The sequence below is a fragment of the Caretta caretta genome, chromosome 2 (assembly GCF_965140235.1).
Source record: "Caretta caretta isolate rCarCar2 chromosome 2, rCarCar1.hap1, whole genome shotgun sequence".
In the NCBI taxonomy this organism is placed as follows: Eukaryota; Metazoa; Chordata; order Testudines; family Cheloniidae; genus Caretta; species Caretta caretta.
Window position 1 is genome coordinate 172,032,868 of NC_134207.1, and position 16,411 is coordinate 172,049,278.

General features: G+C 40.4%; 1 protein-coding gene across 2 annotated transcripts in view; it reads right to left on the reverse strand.

Annotated features, from left to right (window-relative positions):
- Positions 1–617: 617 nt before the first annotated feature.
- The window catches only part of CNTNAP2 (contactin associated protein 2), a 1,645,619-nt gene continuing 1,629,825 nt past the window's right edge, over positions 618–16,411 (reverse strand). For both annotated transcript variants that reach the window (XM_075125590.1, XM_075125593.1), the window contains 2 exons: positions 8,369–8,440; positions 618–5,569 (listed from right to left, as the gene is read on the reverse strand). In XM_075125590.1, coding sequence (XP_074981691.1) covers positions 5,370–5,569; positions 8,369–8,440 — 272 coding nt within the window. In that variant the 3' untranslated portion in view covers positions 618–5,369. The remainder of the gene's footprint in view (positions 5,570–8,368; positions 8,441–16,411) is intronic.

The following is a 16,411-nucleotide window of genomic DNA, read 5'->3' on the forward strand; positions in this document are numbered from 1 at the left end:
GCATACACAACTCACTGCATTCAATAGTAGGCTCACATCCACATTCAAAGACAGAAGTATGGTGCTGAAGGAACACAAATGGACTATACTATGTTATTTTAAGAGATGGAACTTTGATAGGTATTTAATACTACCATGTAGAAGATACGATGCACGATGAATGCTAGCAACAGCAAAACTTCCTTAACACTGCCTGCAAAGGCACCTGAATGGCGACAATCACAGCAAAAGCAGTCATTTTGTGCAGACCAAACTTTTGAGGCGAGATCCTCAGTTGCCCTAAATTGGTACAGCTCTCATTAAGTCAATGGAGCTATGCCGACTTACACTAGCCTAGGAGCTGGCCTTCAGCATGTAATCAAGGCTGGTTGAAATGAAAACTAAACACAGTCAAGCAACAGTTTCTTATTTTTAAGCAATCACTGTTTGTGTGTATGACTGCCTTCTTTGTTGCAACGAGGAACAAGTCCTTTTGGAGAGGATATGAGTCCCTGCATATTCTGAGTCTTTTCTCACGAGGCAGAGACTTCTGTCCTTTCCAAATTGACTTCCTATTGTTAGAGGAAGAAAAAAATATAGACAATGATCAGAACATACAAAGCACAAGGAAGCAGCTGTTAGGATAATTAAAACTATGTAGAATTTCTATTTTTTTTATTTATTAATCTGGTTTCTAATAGAACTTTTAACTAAAGGAAAGACATTCACAAAGGATATTAGGCATACATACATATTTTCCTTCTTTCGTTCTAATTTACATGCTGTTGCTTTTGGAGGGTGAGATTCCTGTTTCATATCTCTAGGATGGAATACCAATTTTGATTAACAAAGACAGAATTTAGATTCTGCTTTTCAACAATGTAACCCTTCAAGAGTCACCATGCTTATGACACAATGGAAGATAATCTGAGTGAGAAACCATATTAAAAAGCTACTGCTTATCAGTCTGAGAAACAGCTTCACATTTCAATTGGTACCCTGGAAGTTAGATGCATCTGCCATTAAAAGAGACTCTGTTTTGATGAAAATGTAATCACGGAATAGACTCTCTTCTAAAAAGAATTCATAGCTCTACCGTAAACTTGTAATTATACACCTCCTCTTTGGCAATCTTTGTGAAATATTGAAAACCACCCTTTTCTATGCATCATGCTGTCTTGAGCATGATTAAAAACATGTTGCAAATTCCATACCTTTCAAGCGGTAACTGCTGTGAAGAACATAACTATGTGTAAGAGACCAAAGGTGCAGTGCGTATGGTAGGCACAAATCCTATAGTCCTAACTGAAATGTCACATTTTTGTTTAATATTTATTTCTGATTTTAAAGGTCATTTCTAATGTCTACTGACTCTAATATGGAATAAGGGGCATTTGAACGAACACATAAGAAACAACAGATTAGAGTGCTGGTTTCTATTAAAGGCTGTTTTGTTATCAACATTTTAATTTTTACCATTTTGGATAGGACAAAATTTCTTTGGCACTTCACAGCTCATCTCCTGGGTGCCTTTATTTTGACTGTAGATCCAAATGCCCCTTAACATTACCCCATTAGACCGACACTCCTGATTCTGGACCCAATCTGCCCCCCACAGAAATCAACAGGAATTTTGCCATTGATTTCAACGGGAGCAGGAGCAGGCCTTTTAGAGTCACATTCCCCACACGTTCAAACAGGGAAAGGGACTAAAATGAGTGAGAAAACTGACTCAGCTGAATGTGCACTAATGCTCCTATGATATCTGAGTACATTTCAGGGCAAGTGCAATGTTGTGTACGCATCAGGATTCACTCTGTTATGATTCAGGTTTAGCCACCACAGGAAGATATATAGTACTTGTCAAAAACTCACGATATTACCTGCCCTTTTAATGCTCAGTTGGTCAGTACAAACTCTCTTAGCAACCAGAAGTACCTGTGAACTCCCCTCATGAATCATATAAAATACCACCATTTCTTTTGCAAGCTACCCATCTTAGTCTGCTGCTTCTCAGTTCCTGGGGCCCTGCAGGGCTAGTAGTTGTCCTACGTAAGACTAGTCACCATGGCATTCTATCTACAATGCATTCTAAGAAAAGGCTACAAGAACCGGCAGCCAAGACACCATCTCCACCATCAAATACTGGTGTGTCAGTCTGCAATGTCAAATCCATTGTCTCAGCCTGCTGAGCTCTCTCCCTTCCAGTTTAAGGAAATACACTATTGCTAATGCAGCTCTCAATAAGATTTTCAATCATTAATACAAATAGCTCCTGGCAACTCCTTATTCTTACTGAATCAGGAAAATAATCATAACACTGAAGTTTACTACCAGCTTCTTCTCCTCACCGCATGAGGCTTCCCTGCAAAGAGATCTACACAAATTTACACAGCTCTCATGAGCTTCACATGAAGAGCTCTGAGTCTGTGAGCTGAGAGAGAGAGAAGGTTGGGAGACCAGATGATTAAGGGTATTGGCATTGACTTTGCCTTTCTTCTTTATTGCAAGGGTTTGAATCGAGACCGAGTCCATCATTTCCATCAGATGGCTGCTCAGTGCCTCATGTGAATTGAGTTGGTGGTCTGAGTTTAGTTATTAATGAACAGACTCACAAAGACCACTGTCATAACTGATATGCTTGTTGCTAGGTCAACCAAGTACCCGAAGACTTGACTGGACATGGAGAGACAACTATCCACTTGCCCTTCCAGCGCAGGGATGAGGCATGTTAGTTGGGAAGTGTGTCTCTGCGGTGACTTCTGCGGTCTTGGTTGTGTGAAGAACCACAGGACTCCAGTCTCAGGCGGCAGAACTGACACTTCTCACGCTAAATTCAGTTAGAAAGTCAGCCTTTTTACTGCAACAAAAATCACAGCCTAAGGAAATGGGCGCTCTGCTGTCATTTGCTGTACCTGGGCCTTCTGAAGTAACATGCTTAGTCTTTGATGGGAATGCCTAAAATACCATTTGAAATTAAATTAATAAACTAAAATCAATAAGGAAAAGTGGGATTTTCTTCACTAGAAGAGAAGATTTTTGTGACCTACCCACCCAACAGAAGAGGTGGCTGGCCTGAAGAGCTAGTGAAGTATGGCAGATTAGTTTCAAAGTGCTATAGTGTTGTTTTGACACTCCTCAGGGGGAGGATATTCTTCTTATACCCACTGATCTTAAACAAGAATAACGACTTCTCACTCAAAGAGAGAGATGATAGTTTTTGAGGCAAACGAGTGCTAAGCATGGGGTGGGGCAAAGATGGGTTTCTTTCCTGTTTGGACCCCACCGCCATCAAGATACCTGAGAAACAGACAATAACTTTCTTAAAACTGGCCAAATTTACATACTGAGTCCAAATCCATACCCTGAAGAAAGTAGTGGGTTTGAGATCTACATTAGCTATAGTGATTCAGCAAGTCCCGTTTGAGAGACAGACTGTGGAGAGTTTTAACAAAAGGCCTTGACACATACCCAATGTCTTAAATTGTTGCCATGTCTGCTAACTGTGCATTTATACATAAGGAAGCAGTTTTAAGACCTACGAATACAAAGGAATCCTGAAAATGCTCCAATATTCCATCTCTAATTAAAAAAAAATGTCCTTTCACTTTACAACATCCAACAAAATAATGCTATAAAGCAAAAATAAAGAAAGGGGAAGAAGGAACTAAAAGAAAACAGCATTGCTTAGTTCAGAGTGATGTTCATCTGAATTTCAAATAAGTCTTGCAAATAGGTACTGAAGGAATGGATTAAAGCTGTGCATACCAAAATTGTAAATATTATAAGGTTATATGACACCAAAAATGCCACAGGCATAAATCCTTTCATAAGAAATTCTTAGTATTGATTCTGGTTTTTGATGCACAGTAAATGTCCTGCTATACATTCATATCTTCATTCTGTTCCACGCATAACTACCCATAAGGCCCTGTGTCTCCATTAAACAAGATTATTGGAGACTCCTGCTCCTTTGCAGTGGAGAAGCAAAAACCACGTTATTGCCATCAAAGGATGAAATTAACTATTCAGGCTACCACTTACCCTCTCTGCAAACTGACTGCCTCTTTCTCAGTAACATGCCTGACATTCAGCTGGTCTGAGAGATTGTGATCCCTGCAGCACTAGATATTGCCTTTGCAGGCCTTAGTCATTACTCCAGAAAGACAGTGAAACTGATCAGGCAATCAGGCAACCTGTTAAAAAAAGGACCTCTCCTCTCATGCTGTGTCTTTCTGCTGCCCTCTCTATGAGCAGGACTCTTTAAGCCTCTGGTTTTACCTTACTGCCCGAGAGAACACTGTGACAGAGGCTTTCTTCACAAAGGGATTTAAACCAAAGATTTAAAGAACAAACTAAATTGCTATGCCAATGACAGAAAAGTATTATGTGAAAACTGTTGGATCAAATGCATTCCTTAGAATTACACCAATAGTTCTGTGACAGCCTATGAAACAAACAAACAGTAAAGTCTGACTCTAATTCCCAACTACAATGCTTATGCCTACATACAGTGTATGCCAATATATCACAGGCAGAGCTGAGTTTAAACTGAAACCACCATGTGGCCTCAGGTCAGCAGCATCATAGCCAAAGTTACAGAAACAGATTAGGTCTACAGACCCCTTCTGATTTAAATAAACAAACCAAAACAAAAATTTTCCTGTGCTTTTACTGCTCTCCTATAGTCAGAATAATTATAATATTTTTACATTGCTGATAAGTACTATACAAATCAACATTTTGAAATGCCTGTGCCAAAGTGGGAGAATCTTAAAGTGTTGGCACGAGATGATTGAAAATTGGCAAATATGATTTGATCCTCTTTTCTCTACCCCACTTCCTCCCCTAGAACTTTTAAACCCCAATTCAAACACCACCAAATGAAACAATATGTGAACCAGTATTATGGGTATTATGGCAACCTGTCTGGAACCGACTATGCATGACTGAAAAGAACACTTTGAGGATGTATCGATATGTAAGCTGTTTTCAAGACAGAAATATCCACATTCTAAAGGGCTTTTAAAAAATGTAGAAAACTGGCCCTGTTATCATCACGGGTATTTAGAACATCTCTAAACACACACAGAAAAGACAGGTATTACTGACAAATTTTAACCAATGCTGAAGCTCTAAAAGCTGTTGTTTGTTGTTGTTGGGATACAGAAGGGGCAATTCATTGCAAATGAATATTAAAAAGTACTTTTCTTAAATGTGTGTGTTATCCTTGTTTCCAGTCTCATCGGTTTTGCCTGTTGCTTGCTCTTCCATTTGTGCTGATCTTTTTACTAGATGTGCTCAAGAGTCTGAAGTAGAGCGTTCTCTCCTCGCTAAAAGAGTCATCCCCACCCCCACCCAGCCCTGCTTCCAACCCCCTCCACACACTCTCAGATAAGCCACTCTTTTTTGCTCTCATCGATGGTCTCCGTAAAGTTGGGGTCATTGTTCATGATGGCTGCATCGGCACTCTCAGCAGACTCCGCCCCCTTGGCCTCATTGGTGTGGTAGGTTCCCTTGTGACGGAACATGTAGCGTATCAGGAATACCAGCGTGCAAAGTATGGTGAAGATCACAACAGCGATGACACCTAATGGATAGGAAGAATGACAGAAGCAGAAAAAATAAAATAAAATTCAGGAATTCCATGGGGGCTTGATTTTACTGTCTACTTCATATGTTTACCCTAATCTGGCACTTTTTTTGTTTGGCTCTACTAATGTCCATGGAATTTCTTTGTGGTTTACTCCAAAACTTAATCAAACAGAATCCCCTAATCCTTACTGCAATGGTTGAACCTCATCATTATTACTATTTATACAGTCCACAGGTGTATTTGGTGCTTCACGGGTAGTCACAGAGACAGAGGGCCCAATTATTCCCACTGAATACCAGTATAAATGAAGATGAGTTACCTGGACTTTGTCAGGGCAACTCCTTGTGGGACAGAATCCACATGTCATCTGTAGGTAAGCCATGGAGATGCAGCACAGGCCTTCTATGATGCTTATTGCATTTGTCTGGGATAGTGGGTGCTGGCCTTCTGAACCCCCAAGAGGTCAGGTGATGTTGCCTCTCACCTGACCTATTCTCAACTGCACCATCCTATTTAGAGTGACCTCTGCAATAGCCTAGTTGAGGCAAGTACTGAGTGCCTTGACATAGCAAGCCCCCTTAATGATCTTCCTCTTGTTCCCGATGGGCGGCAGTGGTGTTAAAGTGGCACATCTATGGTGTAGACGGCTGGATGGGCCCTCTGTGGGTGTGTGAATTTCATCCAGAGTGGAAAACTGCAAGCTTCTCATGCTAACAATCCTAGAAAGCCTTTTATCTTCCGTAGTCAGTCATTTTATAGGAGGCTTGGTAATTGATGAGCTGGGCATTCAGGTTGTTGTTTAGTTACGGTTCCATATATTCAGAGATGCAATTCTGTGCTCGGAGGGAGCCCAGTTCGTATGGGGGATAAATGCTGATGCTCGTCAAAATATTTTCAATTTCAAATTTTTTTTATTTTTTCACAAAAAAATTTGTAAACATTTTTCTATTTTCCAACCAGCTATAGACACTTAGTTTTTCAACCATAAAAAGGGGCAGGTTTGATAATAAGGGCTAGATTCACAAAGATACTTAAGTCACCATCACCACATCTAACTTTTAGGTGACCAGAAAAATTAATGAGATTCACAGAGCTCTCAGGCTCCCTATAAAATGAATGGGGAAAGATAGGCACCTCAGAATGGGATTCACAAAAGCAATCACAGTAGACGACTAAAATAACCAATGGGAGATCGCAAGCTGAGGGAGGGGTGTACAAGACCCCCCCCCCAGCCCCGACTCCTCTCAGAAATAGGCACCTAAGTCTGGATGCAGGGAGGCACCTCCCTCTGCTTTGAATTCTCAGTTGTAAACCCTCTCTTGGGATTAGGCACCTATGTCATTTTAAGAGGAAGGACTCCCTTGTAGCTTTTAGCCCAGAAGTTAGGATACTCACCTGAGGTGTGGGCAATCCCTAGTTCAAATCCTGCCTCTACCTGATGAGGAGAAGGGATTTGAACAGAGACCTGCCATGTCTCAGGTGAGTGCTCTAACCACTGGGCTATGGGATATTCTGTGGAAACCCCTAAATCTCTCCTGTTGAAGCTGTTCCTGTGCATAAATAATTAAAAAACCCCTTTGGATCAGGGGGACTGGATCCTCAGTCTCTCACCCCCAAGGTGAGTGCTCTAATCACCAGGCTACAGACTCTCTCTTTCTGCCTCCCTATCCCCCGTATTGAAGCTGTTTCATTGTGGCTAAATGAAAGGAAGCTGTGGTAATTTCTCCCTAAAACAGATTTTAAGATGAAAGGTTTATCTTTTAGAAAAATACTTGAATGCATTTGGAGATTAACGTGGCAATACTATCTCTCTCTCGCATACTATGGTGCTAATTAAAGAGGGGCTCAGACCCCACCCTCTTATCTGAATACCCCTTTGTATGGTGCAGGCCAGGAGACCTAAGGATACATATGTGTATGTATAAATCTGAATCAGGATCCACATTTTGCAGATAATCTCTGAATTATGATTAAGAAAAAAATCCTGCTCACAAGCCAGTTTCACTAAGCAGTGAAAAATGAACATCCCATGAGAGAGGCAGTTAAACAAACGTAGTCCCCGGTGTAGCCAGAATTTTCCCGTTGACCTAGCTACCGCCTCTTGGGAAGGTGGAGTACCTATGTTGACAGGAGAACCCCTCCCATTGGCATAGGTAGTGTTTTCACTGAAGTGTTGCAGCTGTATTGTTGCAGCGTTTTAAGTGTAGACCAAGCCCTTAGATGCTGAGGCCAAATTCTGCAATGAATAACTTGTGCATTTGTAATTATAATGAGGTTCTGTCAGGTGTTAGGGCACAATCTGGCCTCTAAGTAGAGATGAGGTCAGCATGAAAGCTGAATTATGCCAAGAGCATAACAGAGTGTGCTTGACCTACAGCCTTTGAATCTACAGGCTTGAACCTACTCCAGTTGGAGCAGGAGCAGGCCCCAGGTTCATGCTGATTGGTGTGTACTAATTCATTACACTAAACTGCAGGAAATGTTACCAGTTATGCCAATACAACGACGCTGAATAAAAGTAGCTTTTTTTTACTATAACTTAAATAGCTTCCAAAGTGCCATAAGCTAAACTGAAAAAAGGCACTCTTATACTGATGTAATTCCCCATGTAGACCTCCTTAGCCCAGTATAACTGCAGTGGTTTATATTCACACCTTACCTTACACTGGTATAACTGTCCCATGTAGGGAAACCCTTTACTCAGCCAAACAGTTTGAACACACTATTTTCTGCAGTTTCAGACGTCTATGCACAAGCCACAAAACATCTTACCAATGCATATATTTTTCTTACCTCCAATAATGGCAGAGTTCCTGTTAACTCCATCTCCTATAGCTTGACCATTGTATGGGAAATCAGCACTGGCTGTAAAACGGGAATCAAAGATTCATGTTATAACACATCAGTTCCCGAAAACTCACAAGACTGTCTTAAACATACACTTGTCGCAAGCCCAAGATCCTAAAATAAATAAAGTTAAAAAAAGAAAGTCAGCTGTGATTTGTATTTTTATTTTTAAATAAGAAACTTTCCCCTCTGCCTGATACCTCAAAGCCACTCTGCTCAACCCCAAACCATTCAAGAATCTAAACGAAATACAAGAGGCAATCCAGACTTTTACAGGATTTTTAAATTTATTTCTCCCTAACAGTGGGAGATCGTGTTGTGCTTCTAGTGAGATTTCTGCCTTAGTGATACTAGACATTGCTAACCAGAAGGGATTCCAATTTCTCCAGCCTTTAGGGACTGCTATACAGTACCAGCAAACCGTGTGACAAAAAAGGAATTCTCTTTTTTATTGCACAGCCTAAAGTAAACAAATGAGTGATTGTGGTAGAGATGGGCCAAAGAATCAGTTCAGCTTTAGGCTAAAGTTTGGATGGGAAGTTCCAGGTTTGGCCATCCACAGAATATTGAGGAGTATTTTCAAAGGGAATCTCATCTATTTAATCTGTGATCATAATTTTTCTGTATTGCCCATCACTGCAGTGTCTACTTGCTAGCTCTATATTGCCAACCCTGGTAGTTGTGCATATGGCTGCACACTTACAGCACTTGATACTTTGTCACAGAAACACGGTAGTGTTTTCAATGAATAAACAAGAAAATTTCGATAGGAAAACCGTTATTGGAGGAGATGCAGAAATCGGAGAAATTATTTATGACTCAGGTCAGTATTTAAAGCGTAGCTGTTCTTTTTTCTTTAGTGTATATTGTAATAGGTTGCCATTAAAGACCACTGATACAATCACTGCATCCAGAGGCTTGCTCATTATGGAGTTTAACTTTCTCTTCTTAGGCATCTAGGTTCCTTTTGTGTTGCAAAGCATCTGCACCAAAGTCTTGATAGCTCAGAATCACTTCTCTAGCTCCAAAACTCTCTTCAGACCACATGGCCTCAAGTGGTTTCTCATGTGTATACTCTGGGACTGAGGCAGAGCCATGGTGTGTTAAATAGCTACTAGTCTGACCTACTGTGTAACACAGGCCATAGAATGCCCCCAAAATAATTCCTAGAGCAGATTTTTTAGAAAAACCTCCAATCGTGATTTAAAAATTGTCAGTGATGGAGAATCCACCACGGCCTTTGGAAATTTTTCCAATGTTTAATTACTCTCACTGTTAAAAATGTATATCTTACTTCCAGTCTGAGTTTGCCTAGCTTCAACTGCCAGCCATTGGATCATATTACACCTTTCTGTACTAGACTGAAGAGCCCATTATTAAATATTTGTTCCCAATGTAGACAGTTATAGACTGTAATCAAGTCACCTCTTAACCTTCTCTTTGTTAAGCAAAATAGTTTGACCTCCTAGAGTCTATCACTATAAGGCATGTTTTCCAACCCTTTAATTATCCTGTGGCTCTTCTCTGAATCCTCTCCAATTTATCAACATCCATCTTGAATATACAGTGTGCCATTCTTCTTCCTTGGATACAAACAGGAGTTCTTCAAAATTCTTGTTAACTGACTGGTGAGCTAACATTAATATCTAGAAACTCGCGAATGTGCTCCACTAGGATCTGCATCAGAGTGGAATAATGAATAGTCTGTGCGGCAATGATACATAGGTGCACCACTGGGGAGCTGTTAATGGGCAAGAGTGTTCATTTTCTCCATCACCGTTTGGTGACTCTTCAAATCCTTCCATTATCTCCAGGACATTAATGGTAAGAACATATCCCAGCAGGACCGTGTTCATTGCCTGACACTTGTACCACAATAGCCGCAAATGATGACTTGCCCAGAGCAAATAAGCGTCCTGAAGCTGTAGTTATTACATGTAGCTAACCTTCACATAGCAAAAGCAATTATCTTGTCCATAGGGATTACAGCTGTACTACTGCTGAATTATTAGGTCGAGGAAGAAAAAAGAAAGCTGCCTTCCTCATTCAGAAATTTCAACCAGTCACTGCCATGCTAGTTAGGCAAAAGTATCCCAGTTCCACAAAGAAGCTAAATGATTTTTGGTTCTAAATACCATGCACTACCCTAGTCGTTACTCAGGACCATAAATAGGGCCATTTAGTTATTTGGGTTGTAAAAGCTGGGCTGGAACTATACTGTATAGTCTCCTTCGATATTCAGGAATCCCTTAATCTCCACCCCATCTCTCTGTTTTACAGCAGCCAAGTGTCCATCTTTATCAATCCACTGGGAATCAAAAAGTAGCAAACATGGCAAAGAGCTCTTCTGTGGAAGCAGCCATCCTGGAAAAAAGCCACTCCTCTGGTTTGTGAATTCTGTGATTAAAATGTGAGTTTTGGTCCAGTCTTCTGTGAAGATCTGCTCCGCTCCCTTTGCATCCAAGTTGGATTTTAAGAAGTTTGTTGTTAATCAGTGACTGTGCTCAACAATTTCTGTTGCTTTGGGCCAAGAATAAAGCTGTTGCTATCATAACCCCACATCCACTCCACCTAACAGTAGTGATATTCATTGAAAAACCCTCTTTATCACCCCTTTTTAGCTGTTTAGCCTACAGGCTCCAAATTCTGCAAACATTCAAAGCCTGATTCTGTTTTCACAGTGGTATAAATGATAATCAACTTCACTGGAGTCAGTGGAATTATGGTGATGCAAAATCAGTCTCAGTGAAGATAATCAGAGTTAGTGTCCAAGGAAAAAGAAAATTTCTGAGAAACCAATAGCAAACCAATTTCTGAGAAACCAACAGACAACTGGATCAAATCAAAATACAGCTTTTCTTTCTTTTGGCTGTTGGATGGTTTCCCTGGCCCTTAACTGTTAGTACCATCACCCAACAAAGAAATACAGCCCTGACAGACCAATCCTGTGTTGCTGCATGTACAAAAATCACTGATATTTTAGGCTTCTGAGAAAGCGTGTGAGACCAGACCAGCCCATTGTTCTTCTCTGGATTGTAGCAGAGAAAAAAAATACCTAGTATTCTTGCTGTACTCCGTGCAAGTACAACGCTGCCTTTCAGACAAGGTTATTGTACTCAGGCTGCCAATTCCATACCCTTTCTCAACAGACACCCTAATTACAGCAACTGTTTGACTAATTGCTTGGCTCTCTATGGTAGCACCACACATCTGCAGTTACTCTGAAATTTCCCTTTCTTACTCGTTCTACGATGAACCCAACCGAGTGGAAAATATATAACATTAATATTTTGTCTTCTTCTATCATTATAACTAAGGGTAACATGTTTACACACTAGAGAGTAATACCTTTCCATGGATTTTAGATTGTAAAATAATGAGTTGCAATAACTAAGGCCCTCATATAGCGTAGCAGTTAAGTATGGTACTTAACATCAAGCATGCAAGTAATCTTGGTGAAGCAAGCGAAGTCCATGAGAATACTCACATGCTTAAAGTTTAGCAGGTGGTTAATGAACGGCTGGCGTGGGGCTTACGACAATAAGGCCAAGGTGATTAAAATGAGTGAAAGCTGAGGGTAGTTAGCACTCAACCAAAGTGCGCAGCAAGTCTTCATCAATATCCCACCACGGCTTAAATGAAACAGACCCTGGTAATAAGCGAACCAAGGGACTTGAATTTAAAAATAAATAAATAAATAAATAAAAAGATGCCCCATCTGGCATTAGTGAGTAGAATTTTCTTGGTAAAAATGTCGTGGTTTCCTTGCACAGATTTATAACAATTCAGTCATAAGTGACAATGGGGGAGACAATACACTTGGCATGCAAAGTTTGCAGGAGCCTTCGTGTACTGTGTTTTGCATTTAGATCAAGTGCATCAATTTACTGTGGGCAAACCACACGAAAGGCACCCACCATGCCTGACTGTCAAAATATGAATTACTTGAAGTCAAAATGTTTTGCAGAGGCATATTGGGTTTTACAAAGTTTTTGTTGGGAAAGTTTTTGAGGCCCAGGGCTTTCTGGTCACTTTTGACAAAAGAAAGAGACACATCAAAAGCATGAAATTTTTGATCCAAAACCAGCTGTTTTGACAATGCCATTGAACAAAAACGTTCAAAAGGTTTTGCTTCTGTTCCAAAAACAAATTTTAAAACCTTAAAAGTTGTTGGGATTGCGAAATTGTTCTCTGGACTCCTCTGGTACGTAGGGTAGTGGGGGAGACAGTCTAGGATTATGGAGACACATTTGCTGGATGTTTCTGTTAGAATGATCAGCAGTGTAATAGTTAACACTATTGACACTTAACCTGTCACCAATAGGCTCCAGACTCAACAATCCACTGAGATGCATGGAATAACTTCTAAATGGGTTGCTACTAACCCCTCTACTTCTTATAGCAGGGGTTCCTGAAATTTGTTATAGCATTCTTCTCGTAACCACAGGAAAAAGCTTTTAAAAGTGATTGTGTGACAGGCATGTAAAAAGTGTGTGTAGTTTTTTGTGGTGACTAAGGAAAAATCTTCCTAGGGAAAGGTGGAAGGACACAGTGATCCAATGAAAGCTGCATCCTTGGAGACAATTAAAAAACTATACTGGACAACACATGAGAAAACAGAGGGAATAATCCTGTACTGGGAGCGGGGATGGATTAGATGAGCCAACGGACTGGATTCTGCACTGTCTTGCACTTTGCATTGTCATTTCCCAATTACAGCATTTTACATGCTTTGATTGTGCAAGTGCAAGGCAGTGGAGAATCAAGACCAATATAATTTTCATTTCAACATAAAGGTTCCGTGATGCATGATTTTCTTCCTTATTTAGGTCAATACATTTTAGGTATAAGAATGGTTGACAGGATTACATCATACAGGGCTGGATTTGTCTGATAACAGTTCCAATTTTAGATACGTTTAGGTGTAGATGTAGTATTTTGAATATTTACTGTTAACAAAGTTCCAAACTGATTTGCAGTATATTACATCACTCAAAAGCCTGGACCAGCTGTCTTTTTACTTCTCAGTAGACACATCTGAATGTCACTGGGTGCCTCAATAGGACTTCAGACAAGAACTGATGATATATTAGTCATGCTGGCCTAATCTATTAGCTTCATGAAAATTTCATGAACCGGTCTTACATTTCACCTGTTAAGGAAGGAAAACAAATACTTCCTTTTATAATTAATGTAGAATACGAAACGCTCTGGTGCTCTCAAAGGAACTGTAGAGTTAAGTGCTGATCAAAGCCTAGCTGTAGATATCTAAGCATTGGTAATGGACCCAAAGGGAAACCTATAAAAAACTGCCTCGGGACTAGGAAAAATTGTCTTTATGGAAAGCGTGTGTATGCGTGTAAATCTCCAAAGACAGGGTTTCTCTTTTGTTTCATTTTACAATGGCATGTGGGAAGGATTTTGATTCCATTCTCCTCTCTCTGTTGGAGTCATGGAAGAAGGTTACAAAATAGCCCTAGGGTGGAAATAGTTCCAGGCCTCTCTACATATGCCTTGCAAGGACGGGAAAGAACTAAGAATAGGGAATAGTGCAGTTCAGGGTTGGGAAACTCATTTACATGGGTTGCCTACCCTGCAAGCAACATGTCTACTCCGACCCATGCAGTGGGGAAAGTCTCATTTTCTGTTTGCCTTCAGGAGGCTGGATCTTGTGAGCTAAATAGGTATTTGTATCTCTTTCCACACCCACACCCTCCTGAGCAATAAAGACTGTTTGATTATTGTCCCTTTGATACCAATTTTGGAGATCTTTGGTACTCTATGCTGTCACATTAAAGGTTTTGGATACTGAGACGTGTAATGCCATTTACACCTCTCTCGGTGAAAGATGAAGCCTGTGGTGATGAGTCTTGAGGGGAATGGCTTTTAAACTAATGTATTTGTAAACTGAGAAGCCTGAAAAATAGCAACTGCTATATTCCCAATTTGTACATTAATGTGCCTATAATTTGTAGCTCCTATATTTGTAATTATCAAAAATGGTGGGACAAATCCTGCCCCTGCTGAGGTCAATGAGGATTTTGTGGCTGATTTTAATGGGAATAGGATCAGCCCCTGGCCCCATACATGTGATGTGTGCATTAATTTTCTAAAAAAAAAAAAGAAAGAGACAAAACAAAAACCCAAACTTTTGTATGGAGGATGTGGTATGATGTAGGGAAAAAGAAGAGAGCTTCAATATTCAGAGTCAAAATATAAATTTAAACTTGAAACTGTAAAGGCACCAACCTTGGCCTTCAGCTTCAGAGTGTTTATGCTAGTTCACTAAATTGTCTTCAACCTCTGGAGAGAGAGCCAAAGGAAAAGCAAGACAGTGGAGCCAAGAATTTGGATATCAAAATGCCTCCCTCTCCACTATTTAATAATTTCCCTTAACAGGATTCCTAGTTATTGATATACTTGTAAAATAAATACAGTCTTAGCAGAGGTGACAGTGGCTCTCTTTGTAAACTGATCTACTAATTTTCTTATTCCTAGACTGTCTGATTAACATTCTACTCAGTGCTGTACGAAATAGCTACAAACGCGTGGGTCTCTTAGCAAGCACCAAAACAATGTATAGGTTTGGATGGTAGCTAAACATCAACTGGCTGGTACATCTGATGAACTGTCAGAAACTACAGACTGTGAGTATATCTTTTAGGAGAAGAAAAACATGCACAACTGTGAAAGAGAACCAGGCAAGAGTGAAGGGTCCATATTTAACTCTCCATCAGTAGAGATCACAGCAAATTCTAGCACCGTAATTAAGCATTTAAGGAGCAAGCACTGATGTTGCCAAATCTCAGACAGACACTTTCCTTCGTTTGTCTTCCTGCTCCTTAGGGATGAGAAAAATATAAACTGTTACATCTTACGACCTATTACCTACTAATATTAATTTGCAGCGTTGATGATGAGCTGCTGAGCTATGAAGTTTTGCTTTGTTGTGTCCTGGCTACCCAAGAAAAATCACCTCTTCCCTGTTAGCAAATGCACCAGAAATCAAGCTTGGACATTTTTGGAGATACTCTGTTGGTATGGAAATCTGGGGGCTGAAGGTGGGTCATTCTCCTCAGATTCCTTGGCTCTGCAACTCATTTCTCAAGTGACTTGCCAGAGGCTGACTCTGTTGGCCTTAAGGACATGATGTAGGGGCTTTTTCAAATCTTTGCATGAGTGGGCAATGGTGAGTCTAGCTCAGGGGTCGGCAACCTTTCAGAAGTGGTGGGTTAAGTCTTCGTTTATTCACTCTAATTTAAGGTTTCATGTGCCAGTAATACATTTTAATGTTTTTAGAAGGTCTCTTTCTATATGTCTATAATATATAACTGAACTATTGTTGTATGTAAAGTAAATAAGGTTTTTAAAATGTGTAAGAAGCTTCATTTAAAATTAAATTAAAATGCAGCGCCCCCCCCCGGACCAGTGGCCAGAACTCGGGCAGTGTGAGTGCTGCTGAAAATCAGCTTGAGTGCCGCCTTTAGCATGCGTGCCATCATCATAGGAGAGCTGCAATTGGGAGATGCTCCATATACTGCACCCACAGGCCAAGACAGTTTGAAATCAGAAATACTATTTGCAGCTAATAATGATTGGGGTCCTCTGCTTTCATAATCCAAATGTACAGGGACAAAGAGAATATAATATACCAAAAGCAGCAGCTATTCAGTACTTCAGCTGCTTTTTGAACTGGTGCATCCTTGAACAGCATTTCTAGAGTTCCTGTCACAAGATAATTGCTCTGTCTGCTAACATGTGGAAGGGCTAATGGTCACAAAAAAGAACCTTAGAAGCCCAATTAGCCTTACTCACTGACAACCTCTAATGCTGCTCAGGAAGGAGATAGAAGTCTTTGTTCAAAACAGCCACAATGCTGATATATTAGTCACATCATCCCTAGTGAAAGGATTAATGCAACACGATGAGTTAACCATGTGACATTATGTCCCTGTAGTGAAGCGAAGACTCACCGGAGCGGCACCTCCT